This window comes from Mytilus edulis, chromosome 1, assembly GCF_963676685.1.
Source record: "Mytilus edulis chromosome 1, xbMytEdul2.2, whole genome shotgun sequence".
NCBI lineage: Eukaryota > Metazoa > Mollusca > Bivalvia > Mytilida > Mytilidae > Mytilus > Mytilus edulis.
Genome location: NC_092344.1, coordinates 97,534,021 through 97,554,363, shown reverse-complemented (window position 1 = coordinate 97,554,363; position 20,343 = coordinate 97,534,021). Strand labels below are relative to the sequence as shown.

Sequence of the window (20,343 nt, the reverse complement as noted above, 5' to 3'; positions counted from 1 at the left end):
GAAAAAGGTTTTAACCCCATTGAACAAAGGTCAGCCAACTCGCCCCACTTCTAAAAAAATATTGCTTCCTTTAAGTATGTTATTACTATTAGTTCGTATCCAGTCGTCCTGGTGTAGTGGTATATGTCGTGGCTTGATATGCTAACGGTCTTGATTTCCCAGTATATACACTGGATTTTTTCTACGTCAATTTTGATAGATGATAGTCTTTTCTGTATGATAAATTATAAGTTTTATAGTGGATTTGACATTCCCGCCCAAAATGTTACAGAACAAAGGAAAGCATGCATAACAGAGAAACTCAAACTGGGGTGATCTGGTAGGGGTGATCCGGCTCAGATCACCCCTGTTAGAACAAAGGAGCTGTTAACTCACCATTCAAGTGAACAAAATCTGAATAGCCAAAAGAAAGTTTTCAACCTTTCTGTATGGTGATTGACATAAGTGGTCAGTATAATGTTAACAAACTCTATTGATAACATGAACATAAATAATGGCAAGCTGTGGTCAAGCTGGTACAATATATATATGTTGTGTATTATTCTTACCATTTCACGATGGTTAGGATAGTATGCTTGTTCTATTAATGGGAAGTTTTCTTTTCCTAATTTCTTCTGTAATTTGACTAGTTGTGCTAACTGAAAAAGATCATAAATAGTGAGTAACGACAGAATTCTAGACTTTAATTTTACCTCAATAATATTTAAAAATTTAAAGCAACTATGCAAAATGAACAGGCTATTAAAATTACAAGAATAATTTTAAAAGATAGACCATTTCTCTAAAAAAGGTATTGGTTTTGCTTATTGTTGTAGGCCATACAGTGACCTATAGTTTTTCTACATCCTTTGGATTATGGTGGAGATTTGTCTCTCATACCACATCTTCTTATTTATATATATATATATATATATATCAAAATTTGTCACAGCCACAGGAACATACAATGCTAATCTTATATTGATCAGATTTACTAGCATAGTTTGGAATGCCGTGACACAAAAAATGTAAAGAATATAAAAATATGTTTCTTTTTTATCCATTTTTTTTTATAATTCATTTTGCAATTATTATGTAATTTCCTCCATATGTACAAAACAAATCAATGTTGAAAGGATATTAGGTTTCAGTAACCATAAGAACATGACAATTTTCTAAACTATCAATTTTCTTTTTAAGAAAACATTGATGTTCAATTCATCACAATCTACAAAAATTAATAAAAACAATATTGTTTTACACATCATTTCATCTTCCATATAATCAACTGTTAGTTGTATCATAATTATAGGAAGACTCATTTATTAAAATTATTGAAATCAAATATATAAAATTGATATCAAGAGATATTTAATTCTGACTAGTTGTTTAGTCGATTTCCCTTACAGTAAAAATTATCTTTGTCCCAGTGATTTCTCTTACCGTTAAAATAAACCTTGTCCCAGTATTTTTTGTTATGGTTAAAACAATCTTTGACCCAGTGATTTCTCTTAAGGTTAAAATAATCTTTGTCCCAGTGATTTTTCTTACGGTTAAAATAATCTTTGTCCCAGTGATTTTTGTTACAGTATTTATAATTTTTGTCCCAATGATTTTTCTTAATTTATGGTAAAAATAATTTTTGTTACGGTTATAACAATCTTTGACCCAGTGATTTCTCTTAAGGTTAAAATAATCTTTGTCCCAGTGATTTTTCTTACGGTTGAAATAATCTTTGTCCCAGTGATTTTTCTTACGGTATAAACAATCTTTGACCGAGTGATTTCTCTTACGGTTAAAATAATTTTTGTCCTAGTGATATTTCTTAGTTAATTTTTTGTGTGTCTTTGGTGATTTTTTTTTGCTATCTTCAGTTTGAAAATAAGCCCTCTTACAATATTGTGTCCTGTCAGAAACCCAGGCTACTGTTACACCAGACGTTTTCAAGCTTATTGAACGCTTTAGAATGGAATCAAAATTGACAAAAAAAATTGTTTCTTTTGTGACAAATTAAAAGATAAGGCCAATGAAATTTACAAGATTTTCATATTACTTATTCTTATCAGAGGCTGTTTAGCCTGATACAAGAAACTTCTCTTCAAGCGGAAAACAGATAACAGACTAAGACCTTGGAGAATTTTGTCCATGTAATTTTTTAAAAGGTGTACAATTTCAACAAAATGGGTTATCTTTAATCACTGGGGAGTTATGCTTTTAGAAATAGTAGGAATATATGTGCAAATACCCAAAGCCAGTGAGTAACAAATAGATGAGCCATAATAAAGCAATCCAAGATCCAATACTATACTCATTGCACCAAAGAAAAGTCAAATACTCACAGAAATGGCTGAAAAAAGAACAGAAAACTGCAATGCTTATACAAAAAGTAAATGCAACATGGCATTTCAATGGTATGTAAAGCAGAGCAAAAGTTAAATCTGATCTATACTACTCATAATACAATAATACGCCCTATTTCCACTTAATTTGTTTTTGGAGGGCTGTCCAAACATTTTGTGAAATGTTTGGGTTCTTCTGGTGTTAAATATGGTCAAATATGTTGTCCACTGGAAGTTGAGCAATTAACAATCAATCAGCCAATTGTGATGCCACAATGATATCACATGGGACATTCCTTTCCTTAAGAAACAAGGCTATAGCGCATAGCCATAAGTATTTGTCTTTTTGTGATGTTTTAACAAAATTATATTTTTTCAAAAATATTGTTGGGTCATTTCTGGAAAGATTTTAACTAACTTTGTACCAAACATTTATCAATGAAATCAAATTTAATGAAAAGATTTAAAAAAAAACAACTTTTTTTTAAATTGCTTGGGCCATAGGATTTGAAGGACATTTTTTTTAAATTGTGGCCAAGCTATTTATTTTGTGAAAATCTGGAATTCACTATTTTAGTATACTGTGATGCAAGAATATATTTTTTCTTTTTTAACCAAGCTTTCAAGATTTAATTCAAAGGATGTTTTTTTTTTTCTAGCTTCTCTGTCACAATCTGGAGCCATATGAGAAAAAAACTTTTTCTAGTTGATTTGAACAGTGATAGTTTAATGACATTTACTTCTTAAATCAAAGATTTTTAAATTAAGTAATTTGTTTCTACAGAATTCATGATTAGATTTCCTTTAGTTCCTGTTAAATCAATGCTAACTAGGCCAATAGTTAATTGTTTATTCTGTATGTTTTGAAAGTATTCTATTAAATTTAAAATATCACTTTCCCAGACCATTAAATATTCATAAAATGAGTAAGGTGAAAGTCACATGGCTATCATTGACTGGGAACCTTGTTGTTAACAGGGTATACAGTTTCATAATACTTTTGCATGGAAATTCATTTCTAATAAATCATATAAAGTTTTTGAATTAATGGCACTGGTTACTGACCAAACTAGTAAACTTTATAAAGGTCTTTTATCTGATGATAAACATATTTGTTAAACCTTGATTTTCACACATGTCCAAGACATTGCTGATATATGTACTGAATGATATAAATCTTTCATGTGAATTTCATATCAATAGTACAAGAAATTTGAAGTTAGAGTGCTTTAAGGAGGCTCGAGGGTATAAAAATTTCGGAAAAAAAATAAACATTTGTTTTTCATTTTCAAATTTTATTTGTTACCTTTTGTAGTTGTTACTTATCATATGGTACAAAAATCATTCAAAACAAACAATTCGTGTTGGCCCCAGATGACTTTTAAAATGTATATATCATTGAAAAAGTTCCAAATTATCTCCCTTTGGTGGAAAAATTCCATTTTTTGGCTTTAAAAATGAAATATCTTTTTTAACTCATCGGTGACCTATATTTTTTAATATAATTTCCATATAAGCTGTACTTAAACTACATTATTGTAAAATTTGAGCGATTTCTGTTATAAATTTCTTTCTTTTTTTTCGATATTACCTTTATTTCTCCTATTACTTCAACAGAAAAAAACCTCCTTTACAAAAATGTATGCTTCTTTCGAAGGCAGATTGTGAGCGCAAATGAACGGTGACCCCACTTTTTTATTTAATTTTTCTATCAACTATAAAACAAAGTTCATTTATAGAAAAATATAGAGAAATCCTATATAAATGATTTAGACCCGCGAACCCCCTTAAAAGCAATTTTCATATAATTACATTTCAAAGGGGCATAACTCCTTCAAGAATAAATAATTTGCACTGATTTTTGAAAATATTTGATACATTGTTTATAGAAACTATTGAAATAGGTTTCCTAAAAGAATTGTTCACTTAAGAATATTAACTCTTTAATTTCCTATAATAATTTACATTTCCAAGGGACATAACTCCCTTAAAAACAATTGAGGAACTTGATACCACATTGTTCATTTAAACCTTTGATATAAATTTCAAAACAATCCTACAAAAAATGTAGGCTTGAGAATGTTAACAATGAAATTTTACATATCTATTTTTTCAAGGGGCATAAAATAGTTGATTGGAACTGATTTTCAAATTTCTCCAAGACATTGCTGATATAAACCTAGCATGTAAATTTCATAAAAATCTGGGGAAAAAGGATGGACAGACAGATACCAAATATTTGTATGCCCCCCTTTATGTGCTTTGAGGGGACAATCAACAAATGAAAAGATCCATTGTCACAGTATAAAAACATAATAAGTAAATGTTTACCACCCATGGTCGGTCTTGGAAGTTATATATAGAATGTAATGAGTTGATACTTGGTATATCACCATACTGGAAACCTATTAAAATACTTCTCCAGTCTTCCGAGGCATCTCGTACATACTGTCGAATTAATAAAAAATCTGGTTTAAATGACCTGAAAATAAAATACAGAATTAAATATAGGATGATGTGTTGCATATATAAATACCGGTATACTTTTTCACTTTTTTGGTCTTTTGGAAAATGTTGTTTGTGCTGTTTTTAGACCCTTCTACAACGAAATTTGTTTTACATGCACACGTATAAAAATTGCGGTTTTTATCCAACGCAATCATAGGTTTGAACGTAGTTTTCAATTTAGACTTGTTTATATATATATATATATATATATATATATATATATATATATATAACTCGTCTAAACATCAACCCAACAATGTTAGATCTGTAAATTTGCTTTCGCAAATTTTAGGTTCTTCCCTCGCCGGGATTCGAACCCATGCTACTGTGATATCGTGACACCAAATCGCCTGCACTGCAGCCGTCCCGCTAGACCACATGACCACCTGGGCTCTCAATAAAAGAGCTTTCGGTGGGCATGTGTTACCTTTCCACGTCAGTTTTAATCTAGCGGCGTACTACAGTACATGATATATAAGGCATGAAGATGTTATTGTTACAGATCAGCTAAATTATCTATAGTAAAGGATCCTACAAATTAATGTAAGATACAGTCACAGAAAATAATTATATTCATAAGTACGTCTGAGTCAGTGACAACCCTACAACAGATGTATCCATCGGATCGCCATCAATGATGGTGATACATGGCTGTGTACATAATGTATATACAACTCGTCTAAACATCAACCCAACAATGTTAGATCTGTAAATTTGCTTTCGCAAATTTTAGGTTCTTCCCTCGCCGGGATTCGAACCCATGCTACTGTGATATCGTGACACCAAATCGCCTGCACTGCAGCCGTCCCGCTAGACCACACGACCACCTGGGCTCTCAATAAAAGAGCTTTCGGTGGGCATGTGTTACCTTTCCACGTCAGTTTTAATCTAGCGGCGTACTACAGTACATGATATATAAGGCATGAAGATGTTATTGTTACAGATCAGCTAAATTATCTATAGTAAAGGATCCTACAAATTAATGTAAGATACAGTCACAGAAAATAATTATATTCATAAGTACGTCTGAGTCAGTGACAACCCTACAACAGATGTATCCATCGGATCGCCATCAATGATGGTGATACATGGCTGTGTACATAATGTATATACAACTCGTCTAAACATCAACCCAACAATGTTAGATCTGTAAATTTGCTTTCGCAAATTTTAGGTTCTTCCCTCGCCGGGATTCGAACCCATGCTACTGTGATATCGTGACACCAAATCGCCTGCACTGCAGCCGTCCCGCTAGACCACACGACCACCTGGGCTCTCAATAAAAGAGCTTTCGGTGGGCATGTGTTACCTTTCCACGTCAGTTTTAATCTAGCGGCGTACTACAGTACATGATATATAAGGCATGAAGATGTTATTGTTATATATATATACAGTCAGTGAACAAAAGTGAGTTCTGACTCGAAAAATGTCCAATCATTTCAACTAAATACTTTTCAAAAAAATATTTTACCAAATAACTACACAACTGATTTATATAAAATAAATACCATAAGATGTAGACATGCTTGAAGTTTCATTGTTTATTTGGCCTTGATATTATTCAGGCTTATTTTAATTTTTTGATGAGATGAAAATAAAGTAAAATATTTCTGGCAAAGTTTGTTATGTAATCTAACCAAATTAAAATCGTAAAAATTTGCATTTTTGTTTAACTCATCAGATAATGAAAAACATTTGTCACCACAACTATGGCCAAATAAACAAAAAAACTTCAGATATTTCTACATTTTACGGTATGTATTTTATAAAAATTGCTCAAAAAGTCACTTTGTAATATTTTTTCGAAAAATGTCCATTTTAGTTGAAATGATAGATTTTTTTGAGTGAGAACTCACTTTTGACCACTGACTGTATATGTTACAGGCATTTTCTAAATTTAGGCATTTTGTAAAATGCCTGAAAATTTTAGGCAATCTATAAAATGCCTGCAAGATTCAGTCATTTTACATAATGACTAATTTTGCTAGGCATTTTACAAAATACCTGGAAAAGTTGCAAGGCATTTTACAAAATGCCTGAAATTATTTTAAAGAAAGAAATATCAAAAATAAAAACAAATGAAAGCTTTGAACACCAGAACGGTTTTATTTATGATAATTATTACTGAATGAAAAAAGAAGAGTTTAAAAAATCAAGAACAAATTTTACTGAATTATTCCAAAAAACTCGACAATTATTTATCATTTCTCAAAATGTTTGATGACAGAACTGTTACACAATATTTGTCCTGAACTTTTGTAAATACATAATTGTTTGCTGTAAAATCTGATTGACTCATCACATATTCGCAATAAGCAATTGTCAATTGACACCGTATGGAGTTATTGCTCTTTATGGTAAATTTTCAACATTTTTTAAAAAAATTTGTAATCTTTTTCACAAATAAATGTAAACCTAGCCACAATTTCCAATAGGCTATCTTGATTGAAAACTGTATCCGACGACACAACCAACCATATCTTTGCATCACATCAAAACACAGCCTTGTATGGCAAAACCCATATTGCACAGGGAAATCTGTTTAGATGTGGGTGTATAACATTAAAATTCTCATTATTTAGGGATATTAAATATTGTCATATGTTAGTAAAATGATATACTGTTTTCACGTTAAGAATTTTTCATTTTCTTTATTTTTATTTATGACTGTTCTGCTGGTGGAATTTTCTGTCCATATCCTTCATTGCAATTGCAAGTGTCTGTCCTTTATTCGAGTCAATCCCCTACAGAACTAACCCATATGGATTATAACCAATTTGTTCTTGTCTAAAAAAGCATTAGACCGTTGGTTTTCCCGTTTTAATGGTTTTACACTAGTAATTTTGGGGCTTTATAGCTTGTTGTTCGGTGTGAGCCAAGGCTCCGTGTTGAAGGCCGTACATTGACCTATAATGGTTTACTTTTTTTTAAATTGTTATTTGGATGGAGAGTTGTCTCATTGGCACTCACACCACATCTTCCTATATCTAAAATATATTTGCGACTGAAAGCAAACAACAAACAATCAGTCAAAAATAAAACATTTTCTCTGATATATTCCTATGTTTTATTTTAATTTACTTTTTTTTAACCCAGAATTTCTAAAATTTCTATTGTAAATTTTGTTCTATTGACAGAACAATGTGTCCTTCTGTCATTTTGACAAAATAATCACAAATATACTACTGGTATCTGAAATACAGAGTGAGAATGTACTTTATGTAGTTTCACAAAAAAGTACACATCATCTGATATACCACTCTTTCCAGCTAGTTTTTGGAAAATAAATTAATTCTAATGAACCATAAGTTATTTTCTTTGCAATATATTGTGATTTTGTCCACTTTTTCAATGGTAACCTTCTTCTACAAATTGCCTGAAACTGAACAGGCAATTTGTAGAATTTTGCTTCAAAATTTCAGTCATTTTACAAAATGACTAGGTATTTTTAGTCATTTTGTATAATGCCTGTCAAGGTTAGGCATTTTACAAATTGCCTGAATATTCAGTCATTTTACAAAATGCCTAAATTTAGAAAATGCCTGTAACATATATAAGTTCAATGTATCAATAAGACCAAAACCAAATTAAAACATATTTAAATCAGGAAAGATATACATCCTAAGTTAACATAAAGACACCAAAAACTGGTTTACTCATCTACACAAAGGTTTTAGTTGCATATAAACACATTATATTCTCATTCAAGCTTTTCTATATTATTATAAATCTGCCTTAAAAAAAAGTATTAATTTTGATAATTCCCTATAGAAATGAAATATAAACTTGGAACATTCCAAAAATTATTTTGAAGGATACTTAATAATCTGAAGTCTGGAACTTCATCAGTGGTCAATCAAGTGATTGCTTTATGCCACATCGGTGGTTGAAGAGGTTTCCTAATGTCTTCCAACAATTAATGATTTTTGTGCACACTTCATGTTTGGTACCTAGAGTGTTGATTGTAAACTGAAAGTAGCTTAATTATTAAACTTTAGTTACACTACCTGTGTATGTATGCTGTTTAACCAAGAACTTAATATTGACTCCAAAGACATTGCAGTTCAACTACACAGGTTTGTATGTGACTTTACTAAAAATGATCAGTTCCAATACACATGATTGTTTAGTGACTTAACTATAAATGTTCTGTCAACTTCATATGTTTTTATATGACGTTCTTACAACTGTAACACTTTTAAATTGCGTTCCACTTCACATAAATAAGTACCTTACCTTACAACTGTGACACTTTTAAATTCCGTTCCACTACACATAAATAAGTACCTTACCTTAAAGTTCCACAACACATAAATAAGTAGCTTATCTTACAACTTTAGTTCCACTACACATAAATAAGTAGCTTACCTTACAACTTTAGTTCCACTACACATAAATAAGTAGCTTACCTTACAACTTTAGTTCCACTACACATAAATAAGTAGCTTACCTTACAACTTTAGTTCCACTCCGTGTCACTTGTATATCTACCATTGTACCAGTGTCAGAATACGAAGCTAAATTTATTTCTTTAAATTCTGCCTGAAAAAAAGAGAAATAAATATTATCCCACTATTCATTTCTTTAATAATATATCGTATTTGAAACACTGTCTAATGTAATATGAATCCTTAGAACTTTTTGTTCATTTTCCAAAAGACATGACACATTCTATTACATACCATAGGCTATCTCAATTTGACCATAGGTACCTTATGTATAGGAAAATTTCACACCTAGCTCAGTTAAACACCAAAAGAGAGTATTTATTGTGTCTGTTTAGTTAACGCATCAATGTAAATATAACGGAATTTGATGAGACTGTCATCAAAGTGAGAGGGCTAGCGCTATAAAACCAGGTTTAATCCACCATTTTCTACATTTGAAAATGCCTGTACCAAGTCAGGAATATGACAGTTCTTGTCCATTTGTTTTTGATGTGTTTTGTTATTTGATTTTGCAATGTGATTAAGGACTTTCTGAATTGATTTTCCTCTAAGTTCAGTATTTTTGTGATTTTACTTTTTACTGGAACCAATGTTTATAATAACTCTACTAAAAGACAAAGTAATATTTGATGTGTTGCAGTATGAAAGTTTTTATTAAAAAAAAAAACACCATGACATGCTTAAACAGCACATTTAAATGTTTAGTGTACCGTGAATTCATGATCAAACCCGTAATTTAATGATTTTACATTGTTAAGACAATGCATACAAAGCTGAAGTGACCACATCTTCATGAACAACTACCTGAACCAAAAACATTAATCTGAGAATATACTGATTTCACCCTGTGATATTTCCATGTTCAGCGAACAGTAGGACAGGGGTCAAACTGTAATATAGCATAAAATGAACAAATTTCCTATATAATGACAATGCCTATTTTTAAGTTTCAAGTTGATTTTACAACTGTATGGTAAATGACCTGAACAAAATATTTACAATAACCAAAAGAGGACACGGTAAACACTTAGCTGCGTAGGACCATGAGAGACAAATGCTCTGTTTAGAATGACAATATACAAAGAAATGATTAAGGAAGAATAGTAAGTAAGCAAAGAGAAGTTTTAGGCATGGTCCAAAATCAATATTACAGCACTAAAATTAATCATTGATAATTGAAACAGTTTTTGATTTATGTTTATAACTTTAAAGGTATCATTTTTGTCACTTTATCACAATGATTTACCACAAATCTTCTTTTTTTATTATCATGTACCCCCATGTTTAATGCAATAAACTTATATCAATTAACTTGAAGTGCTATCCCTACTGACTGGTCAATACTAGCCTAGGACATACATAAACCATGAAGTAATGTCAGGATCAATAACAACCTTGTCGAAGTATGGGTTAATTACAGCCAAGTCTATAGTTTGATTTGTACCAGTCAAATCTATGGTGCCAAGGTATCTAATTCAGACAGGTTCTTAACAGTTGGATATCAAACAGATCTAACTTAAAGCTGACTAGGTATATTAATGCCATTTGAGGGTATTATCATCACATAGGAAATTAAAGTCAAGTCAGCATAAATGTTGTTAAGTTAACCAGTGATTCAGTAGCTGTTTCAAGCTGTGAACTAGAGGCTCTAAAAAGCTGATGTCGCTCACCTTGGTCTATGTGAAAGCAGCAAATAAAACAAAGGACACAAATTATAGACGATAATAGAATTCATGATAAAATTGTGTTTTAGTGATGATGATGTGTCAATCTCACTTTACTGAACATTCTTGCTGTTTACAATTTTATCTATCTTTAATGAACTTGGCTCAGTAGTTTCAAAAGAAAATATTTTGTGAAAGTTAATAAAAATTTACATAATTTACGAAAATTGTTTAAAATTTACTTTAAAGAGCAATAACTCCTTCAGAGGTCAATTGACTGTTTTGGTCAAGTTGACTGTTTTGGTCAAGTTGACTTATTTGAAGATCTTACTTTGCTACACATAATTGTTGTTTACAGTTTATCTTTATCTAAGATAATATTGAAGATAATAAAACCAAAAACTGAAAATTTTCTTAAAATTACCAATTCAGGGGCATGAACCCAACAACGAGTTGCCTGATTTGTCTGAAAATTTCAGGGCAGTTAGATCTGGACTTAATGAACATATATAAATGGATGAGATTTGCTTTACATGCTTTGAATTCAGAGATATTAGCAAAAAATTGCATTTTACCACTATGTACTATTTTTAGCCATGTCGGCCATCTTGGTTCGTGGACAAGGTCATTGAACACATTATTGAAACTACATACCCTTAAGATGATGGTTGCCAACTTTGGTTAAATTCATCTAAATAGTTTCAAAGGAGAAGATTTTTTTACAAGATTACTAAAATTTTAGACAAATGGTTAAAAATAGACTACAAAGGGCAATAACTCCTTAATTGGTCAACTGACAATTTTGGTCATGTTGACTTATTTGTAGATATTACTTTGCTGAACATTATTGCTGTTAACAGTTTATCTCTTTCTGTAATAATATTCAAGATTATTACAAAAAACTGCAAAATTTCCTTATTAAAAATGACTAATTCAGGGGCAGCAACCCAATATTGGGTGGTCCCATTTGTCTGAAAATTTCAGGGCAGATAGATCTTAACCTGATCAACAATATTATATTGTCAGATTCTCCTGAAATGCTTTGGTTTTACAGATATAAGCCAAAATCTTCATTTTACCCCTATGTTCTATTTTTAGCCATGGCGGCCATCTTGGTTGGTTGGCAAGATCAATGGACACATTTTTTAAACTAGATACCCCAAGGATGATTGTGGCCAAGTTTGGTTAAATTTGTCTAAATAGTTTCAGAGAAGATTACTAAAATTTTAGAAAAATGGCTAAAAATTGACTGTAAAGGGCAATAACTCCTTAAGGGGTCAACTGACAATTTTTGTCATGTTTGACTTATTTGTAGATCTTACTTTGCTGAACATTATTTACAGTTTATCTCTATCTTTTATAATATTCAAGATAATAACCAAAAACTGCAAAATTTTCTTAAAATGACTAATTCGGTGGCAGCAAACCAACAACAGATTGTCATAATTTTTCTCAAAATTTCAGGGCAGATAGATCCTGACCTGATAAATAACTTCCCCCCATGTCAGATTTGCTCTAAATGCTTTGGTTTCAGAGATATTAGCCAAAATCTACCTTTTACCCCTATGTTCTATTTTTAGCCATGGTGGCCATCTTTGTTGGATGGCCAGGTCATCAGACACATTTTTTTACCTAGATACCCCAAGGATTGTGGCCAAGTTTGGTTAAATTTGGCCCAGTAGTTTCAGAGGAGAATATTTTTGTAAAAGTTTACAGACGACGGACGATGGACACCAAGTGATGAGAAAATCTCACTTGGCCCTTTGGGCCAGGTGAGCTAAAAATAGATTATTGTTGATATATAATGCAGTAAATTTGTCCCCAACTGAAATCTGAATTATGCTTTACTATATTATATGTAGGCAGAAAATAGAGAAAATTCCAAAGCTGTAATTAGGTCCAAATATAGTGATTTATATAAAGTTCATTAGAAATCTGTGATAATCCATAAACAAACAAATACCAAATGTCAACACATTTTATTGCCTGAAACTTTCTAGCATTGAATAACATAACAACTTTTAATGGCCCATGTTTAAGTATAGAAGCCTTGTTATTAAAGAAAATTAAAAAAAATCTAATACTAGTGCTATAGCAATATTGCTATCCTATAACCCTGATGTCCTGCCTAGAGCAGTTCATAACAAATGAGACTAAAACTTTTAATAATCAATGTATTATGACTGGAGCAGAATCCTTAATCACATGATCCATTATCAACAATCAACCTGTCCTTTCACATAGAGAATGACCAGAATTTTCAATCACAATAAACCTCTTTTACCAACTCTCTGACTTTGACAACATCAACATTCTGTCAGATGTATATGGTATACAATAAAGAGAAATATATGAATAAAAAGGACTTAATTGAATGATCCATCATCTACAGACAGAAGATAAAACATCTCAGTAATCAACAGGACCAGAGGCTCCAAAGGGAGAATTATATTACTTTCTTTTCATTAGGTTCTAAACTAGAACTCAGTGAACTCACATTAGGATGCCCCCTGCTCTGCAATACAACCAATGCATTAAAATCAGTAAAATTGATTATCTCCCCTTTAAAATATTGGAATTAGATTACATGTAATACTATATCCTGTTTTCACAATTTAAGGCAGTACGAATGATTTGCATTTACAAGGCACATAGACAGACAGACAGACAGACATTACCATAATTACTATAAACCCCCAAAAATGTTTTGTTTGCAGGGTAAGATTGGCGGCAAGTTGAAAAGGATCTGCCTATTGTATCAAGGTACCATGTAAGGTGCTCTAGGGGAATGGAATCTGCTTGCCCTTATAAAGCTCACTATTTTTTGTGGAGTTTGTGTTGCTCAGTCTATTATTTTTGTGTAATGTTTTGAAGAATGTTTGTTGTCAGTTATTTTGTTGATTTTTTGAAAGTCAATGATGTTGTCGGTATTTCTTTGACTAAACATTTTTCATTGTCTCCTCCCTATCTTTCTACAATAGACAGTCATGCTGTACCAGATTACTGTGCTTTTTCACATTGCTGAAGGCCATACATTGACCAGATACAAATAGCAAGATTGCTTTTTTATATTTCATCTGATACTGCAAGAAAGAAAAAATTTGACTGAAGTATTTATTGACAGAAACTTTTACTAGTCTGCATAATAGTTGTCTCCCAAATCTGTTATCATAAACATAGCACTGTCAATATAAGGATCTAATCATGGATGCTATAAAACACATAATTATCAAACACACCACTGAAGTGATACATTATTGTCAATGAAAAGCAAACAATTTAAAGTCTAAAACTTCTTGATATATTCCATCTACAAACATTAAATACCAAGAGAATAAACAAAATATCTGAAAAAAATCCATCAATACTGCAAATAGATGAGGGAATTACTGCTGAGCAATCAAAACCCTGTCTTTTATTGAACTTTATCAGATATTTAGTAGTAAATACAGAAGTTTTGAATATTTGATAAATAGCTTGCTGTTTAATCCATATAGCGCAACTTTGATGCACACCCTTTATCACACCCCTACCCTTAAAGCTTTATCACTTCCTTTATTACACCCCTACAATTATTTTTTTTCTTTTCATTTTTACATAAAGTCTTGTTTTAGTTTATGCAAGCTTCTCAAGAAATATTTCCGCAAAATGGGTCCTAAATGAACGGTCATTCGGGCGCGACACAATTTATTAAACATCATTGTTAGGCATATGACGTCACAAACATAGAATTTTCATATTTTCTGGCACACTATGTAAATGCAATTATGAAAAAGAAGTCAATTAAATACCATACAAAACACACAAAAAAATACAATAATATTTTTACAACAACAGCACGCAAATTGTAAGGTAACCCAGGTGCTTCGGATGAGTAATTGAGCAGTTCTTTTAAAGCTTTTAAAACAAGACAAAAGTAGAACTGACGGTAACCCAGGAGCTAGAGATCAGAAAGCAACTCTCCTGTTGAAATATATGATAAAGCGTATAAAACATGGCAAAATCCATATCACCCTAAAGGGCCACGGGCTGATATTGGTATCTCAGGATGATATGGCATATGACTGATTTTGCCAGGTATTATTCTCAATATATTGCAAAAGTATCGCAGTTTATTGCTATGTTAAACATTGATTGTCGATTTTCCTCTTCAGCTTTGGGATTTGTTGCATTTTGTATAAACAGCTGCATCATAAGAAACAGATATACTTGACCTTCTTAATTCAACCAAATAAGCCTTATAATCCAAGGAAGCATTACAGAAAGAATTTTTAAGCCTCCAACCCCCATCCCCCACCTCCCTTTTTTGTCTACAACTTCACTGATAATGACTTTTTATGTCCCATATTTCTTGAACCACAAGTCCCAAACATATTGAATGATAAATGTAACAACATTCTAAGGGAATGGTATATACAGTACAAATGCCTCCATCCATCTAGAACACAGGATGAATTTACACTTTATAGACAACTATCAAATTTTGGAGGTTTAGTGTATTTTCATAAATAGGGGTGTTGTAATTGATAAAGAAGGGAATTTCAATCTTTTTATTGTTCAAGTCAGCATATTTATCTAAGGTAAATATGATGGTTTTTGTATAACTGTAAGCATAACAAAATATCACCAGAACCAAAGTATTTTTATCTGAAAACATGCTGATTCAGACTTCTTTTTTTATGTCCAATGATGCCAACACCTACAAAATTGCTCAACCAGAATGAAAACATTTATTTAATCTATTACTTCTTAGTTCTAATGATATGACTATTATATACTAAACATTGAATCAATTGGTTCAGGCAACACAGAAATAATTGCAGAAAAAATTGTTTCTCTAGCATTTTTATATGTTCAAAGGCCACAACCTCTCAATAGCGCCACTCTACCAGAACAAAATAACAAACTTGATTTGCAAACTTCTTATCATGTGAACATTATGAAAAGATACCAAACACCTAATCTATTGATTCAAAAATAATAAAATAAGAAAAGAATACTGACAGTTGGTTTTATAAATGAAATTATCCAAAAATCATTAAACTTTTCCACCCTATTTCAAAACTGTCATTTTCTACCATGTTTAACCTAATCCAGCAAGTTTCAAAAAAATCAGTAAAATAGAATTATTCCTCTATATAAAAGCAATTTTCTATACACGTTCTGTGGCTATAACTACTGCCAAAAAATGCTGAACTAAAACTAAACTCAAATGTTATTGTAACAGACTGATAAGGAGCTTATCCTCATGCCAAATGTAAAAGCAGACTTAAGTATAATGCGACTATATAGGTATAAAGTCAGACCTATAGACAGACAGAACTAGCATATCGGAATCTCAGATTAAAAACATACAAATTGAATTCTGTCATTCTAGTATAATGTCATTTTAAATTATAGATTTTATTGAAAAAAATCTTCTTCATCAGACTTTGTGACAAAATGTCGATAGTTTTTACCTAAATACAAAGACCCAATATCCTGAACAACACAATCAGAATGAATGAAAATGACTCAGTAAAATCAACTGATGTGCTGCTATTTCTTGTCTCAATGGAGTTGACAATTTGTAACAATAAAAACATGAGTTGTGACTTTAATTAAATAACGTACCATTTAGTCATCTAACAGCCAGTCTAGTGGGATTTAAAATGTTCCATTTAATGTTCATCATGCATTTTTTATATGTTTATGGAAGTGAAATCAGAGAGATGTAATTATCTAAAGCTGGTTAACACCATCAATATTTATAAATAGTACTAATATCTATATCTAGCAAAGAATTATGATTCTAAAAGTCATAGGTGCAATGTTGATCTTGTTGATCTTTTCCTTGATGCCAGATCTCTGGAGTGTTTAGGACTGCTACTTTGATGAAGAATAGCAATATAATCAGTTCCTTTGTTTTCGTTTTCTACTTGAATTTTTTGTCATGAATTAATACAACATTTCTCTCTTTCAATTATGCCTTATCCTGACAAATTGAAATATTTGCTGCTCAAATTTAAGCTAACAATAAATATTTTTTGTAATATGTCTTACTATATATATATTATCATAAATTTCAAATATTAAATTCTTTTTCTTTGTTAAATAAATTATTTATGCTCTTTACTTTGAACTTTTTCAAAATACAATGCATCAACACTGAAGAATATTGTTATTTAACAATTGCATGACAATTTCCATTAAAAGTAACTTAAAAGTTAGCTTTTTTAGAACTGCTTACAATCAAAGCGTCTGACTTGTAATATGCAGTTATTGACTGGAAGAATAGTTAGTCGTATCTTCTGTTCTTGTTCATATGGGAATTTGATGATGATGACAGAAGTTTGATATTCTCTTTTAAATTGATACACAACTTTTCTTATAAGAGTGGGGGGCTCATATTCACTGGGGACACAATTCCGCCGTTTTATGATTTTAAGGTGTAAACACTTCAAAGGATGGCTGAAATGGAAGAAATATGCCGATAAATTATAATTCTATAACAAATATGATTATTTTTTAAACTTAAACAAAATTACGGCTGTACTGCAAAAGATTGAAAAACGGACAACGATTTTGGTCAATTTCCTGAATGAAAAACAGGATTTTCAAAGATTTTTTTCTTAGCATTTTTTTGACTGATTGGCCTAAATTTCTGTTTTTTTTACACCTTTGAGATGTCTGCTGTTCATCTATAATGAAATTTATTTGATAAATATTATATAAAGCTGCAGTTATTTGGTTTTAAATAGATGTGTAAAAACGGCGAATATGTCATTGACAAAACTTCAGGAAATTTCAAACACCTTTTAATCTAACTTTACAGATGATTATTTTCAAACAAACATGTTTATAAGCTTAGGAATGTTTTGCATTTGAAGTTATCTTCATATAGAAATATCAGTATACTTCAAAAACATATAGACCTGAACATAAACTGTAGAAAACATGGAAAGATATGGTGAAAATGAGCACCCCACTCTACAGTGCAATTGAGATGCTTGGCATATTGTTCAGACAATGGTCTATTGTTGATGACCACAGCCAAATCCAAATTCATGCAAAAATAAAGACCTAATCCCACCCTTCAATGAAGTTTTTACAACATTGCAGAACACAGTTTAATCTTTTGTCCAATGGCTGCAAGATCCAATTTGGAAGTCAGGATTAAAAAAGATTCATTGTAATATTGACATCTTAAAAACTTTAAAATCCCTTTTTAAATGTTGAGTTGTACAATGGTAACATTTTTTGTATGTTGGTTTTCAGTCCATGCCTATACAATTGTACAATTTCATTCAAGTCTAGAAACTTGAAGACCTTTTGAAAGTTGTATTATGTAGGCAACCAGAATTTCAGAATAAAATGGACAAACCTACAACATTTGTTCATTTGTATGTTTGTGATTTATTTAGAAATGCCTTCAGACACAACATTTACCTTATACAGTGATTGTCAACAACTTTCTCATATTGCTAGGTCCTAATCAATGTTTTGACCAAGCTACCTCATTTCAAATATGCTACACCATCAACCAAATTAAAGCTTTATGAATAGAACTATATTTAATGTACAGTATATATAGCATGTATAATTGAACTGTGACCCTTTTATAAATACCTGTTGCATGTATAATTGAACTGTGACCCTTTTATAAATACCTGTTGCATGTATAATTGAACTGTGACCCTTTTATAAATACCTGTTGCATGTATAATTGAACTGTGACCCTTTTATAAATACCTGTTGCATGTATAATTGAACTGTGACCCTTTTATAAATACCTGTTCAACTCTTATATCCCAATCATGAATAGAACTATATGTTTAATGTGTAGTATATATAGCATGTATAATTGAACTATGACCCTTTTATAAATACCTGTTGCATGTATAATTGAACTATGACCCTTTTATAAATACCTGTTCAACTCTTATATCCCAATCACCAAAAATTTTTCTTCCTCTAAAATATTTTGACCTGCCAAAAAAAAAGAAGAATGATATTTACATATAAACCTACAAATAGATAGAGGAATGTGTGGCAACAATCACTGAGACATACAACCAATGACACAGATTGAAATATCATGCCTGCATAATAATCATCAGGTCACACCAAGTGTTTTCATATTTTTTTCTTATAAAGCTCAGAAGTATTTTTTACCTTCCTACATACATGTATATGTTTTCTGATTTTTTATAACATGAACATTTCTAGTTAGAAGAGAATTGTGATTTTTTTTGTTGAACCAAATACTGTAAATAAAACTCATCATAGATACCAGGACTAAAATTTGTATATAGGCCAGACGCGCGTTTCGTCTACAAATGACTCATCAGTGACGCTCGAATCAAAAACAAGTTAAAAATGTCAAATAAAGAACGAAGTTGAAGAGCATTGAGGACCAAAATTCCTAAAAGTTTTGCCAAATACAGCTAAGCTTAAAAAACTATGCCTGAGGTAGAACAGCCTTAGTATTTCAAAAATTCAAAATTTTGTAAACAGTTAAAATTGGTACTTGCTGCTTCTTTGCTACGCATGCAGAATATAGGAGTAACAGAAAAGACTGGTCATCTCAGAGTAAGAATAATATGTCCAGGTAGGTTGACATGTCTGCTGCAGTCTTACCTTGTAAACTAGCACATTAAAAATCTTGCTCAGTGTTGGTCAATTACAATGAAGTGTTCATATTCATATCACATTAATATGTTCTCATCCTGAATATGTATTTTATTTACCACTGGAGGTTAAAACGCAATCCATCCATACATACATCTTAATACAAGTACAACAGAAACTTAACAATATCAATGAACCATGAAGGTCAAGGTCAGGTGAAATCTGTCAAATGGACAGTTACTGTCAGTTAAAGTATCTGAAAAAGGTATCTCATCATGAAAATTTACCATTGACCACTGAACCATGCAAATGAGTTTCAAGACTCAGTAAGGCAAAGCCTATTTAAAAAACATACATTAAGGTGGAGGGACCCGGATAGGAGGGGTCTTGATCCCAAAATCCCGGGCTTAAAAACACGAAATCGTGGGGCCCTAAAATTAAATCAAGTACATACTGGCATCCCGAAATCTGAAAAAAAGAATTCCCGGATCCCGAAAGGGTCAATCCCGATATCCCGAGCTAAAAACACACGATCCCGGAGTCCCAATAAAGGTCCTATCCCCCCTCATTAAGGATGCAATGGCAGACAAGGATTGAAGATATATTAGAACTTTAAAAAAAAATCAAAATCAATACAAACACAGACATTTCTGCATTAATTTAACTTAACACAAATCTTTCAGAACAAATTGCATTTATGGTAAATTCCTAAATGTTTTTAAAACTAAATAGCTAATTCTGTCTAGAGGATTTGTATGTCTAGAGACATTACAGTTAAGAGAATCTGCTGTTGAT

The 20,343-nt window shown here is 31.4% G+C and overlaps 1 protein-coding gene across 1 annotated transcript in view; it reads right to left on the bottom strand.

The window, feature by feature from the left end:
- Positions 1-20,343, bottom strand: part of LOC139496256 (synapsin-like) — a 103,296-nt gene that overhangs the window by 58,869 nt on the left and 24,084 nt on the right. Inside the window, 4 exon segments of the mRNA XM_071284755.1 lie at positions 549-638; positions 4,650-4,800; positions 9,277-9,368; positions 18,849-18,906. Coding sequence (XP_071140856.1) covers positions 549-638; positions 4,650-4,800; positions 9,277-9,368; positions 18,849-18,906 — 391 coding nt within the window.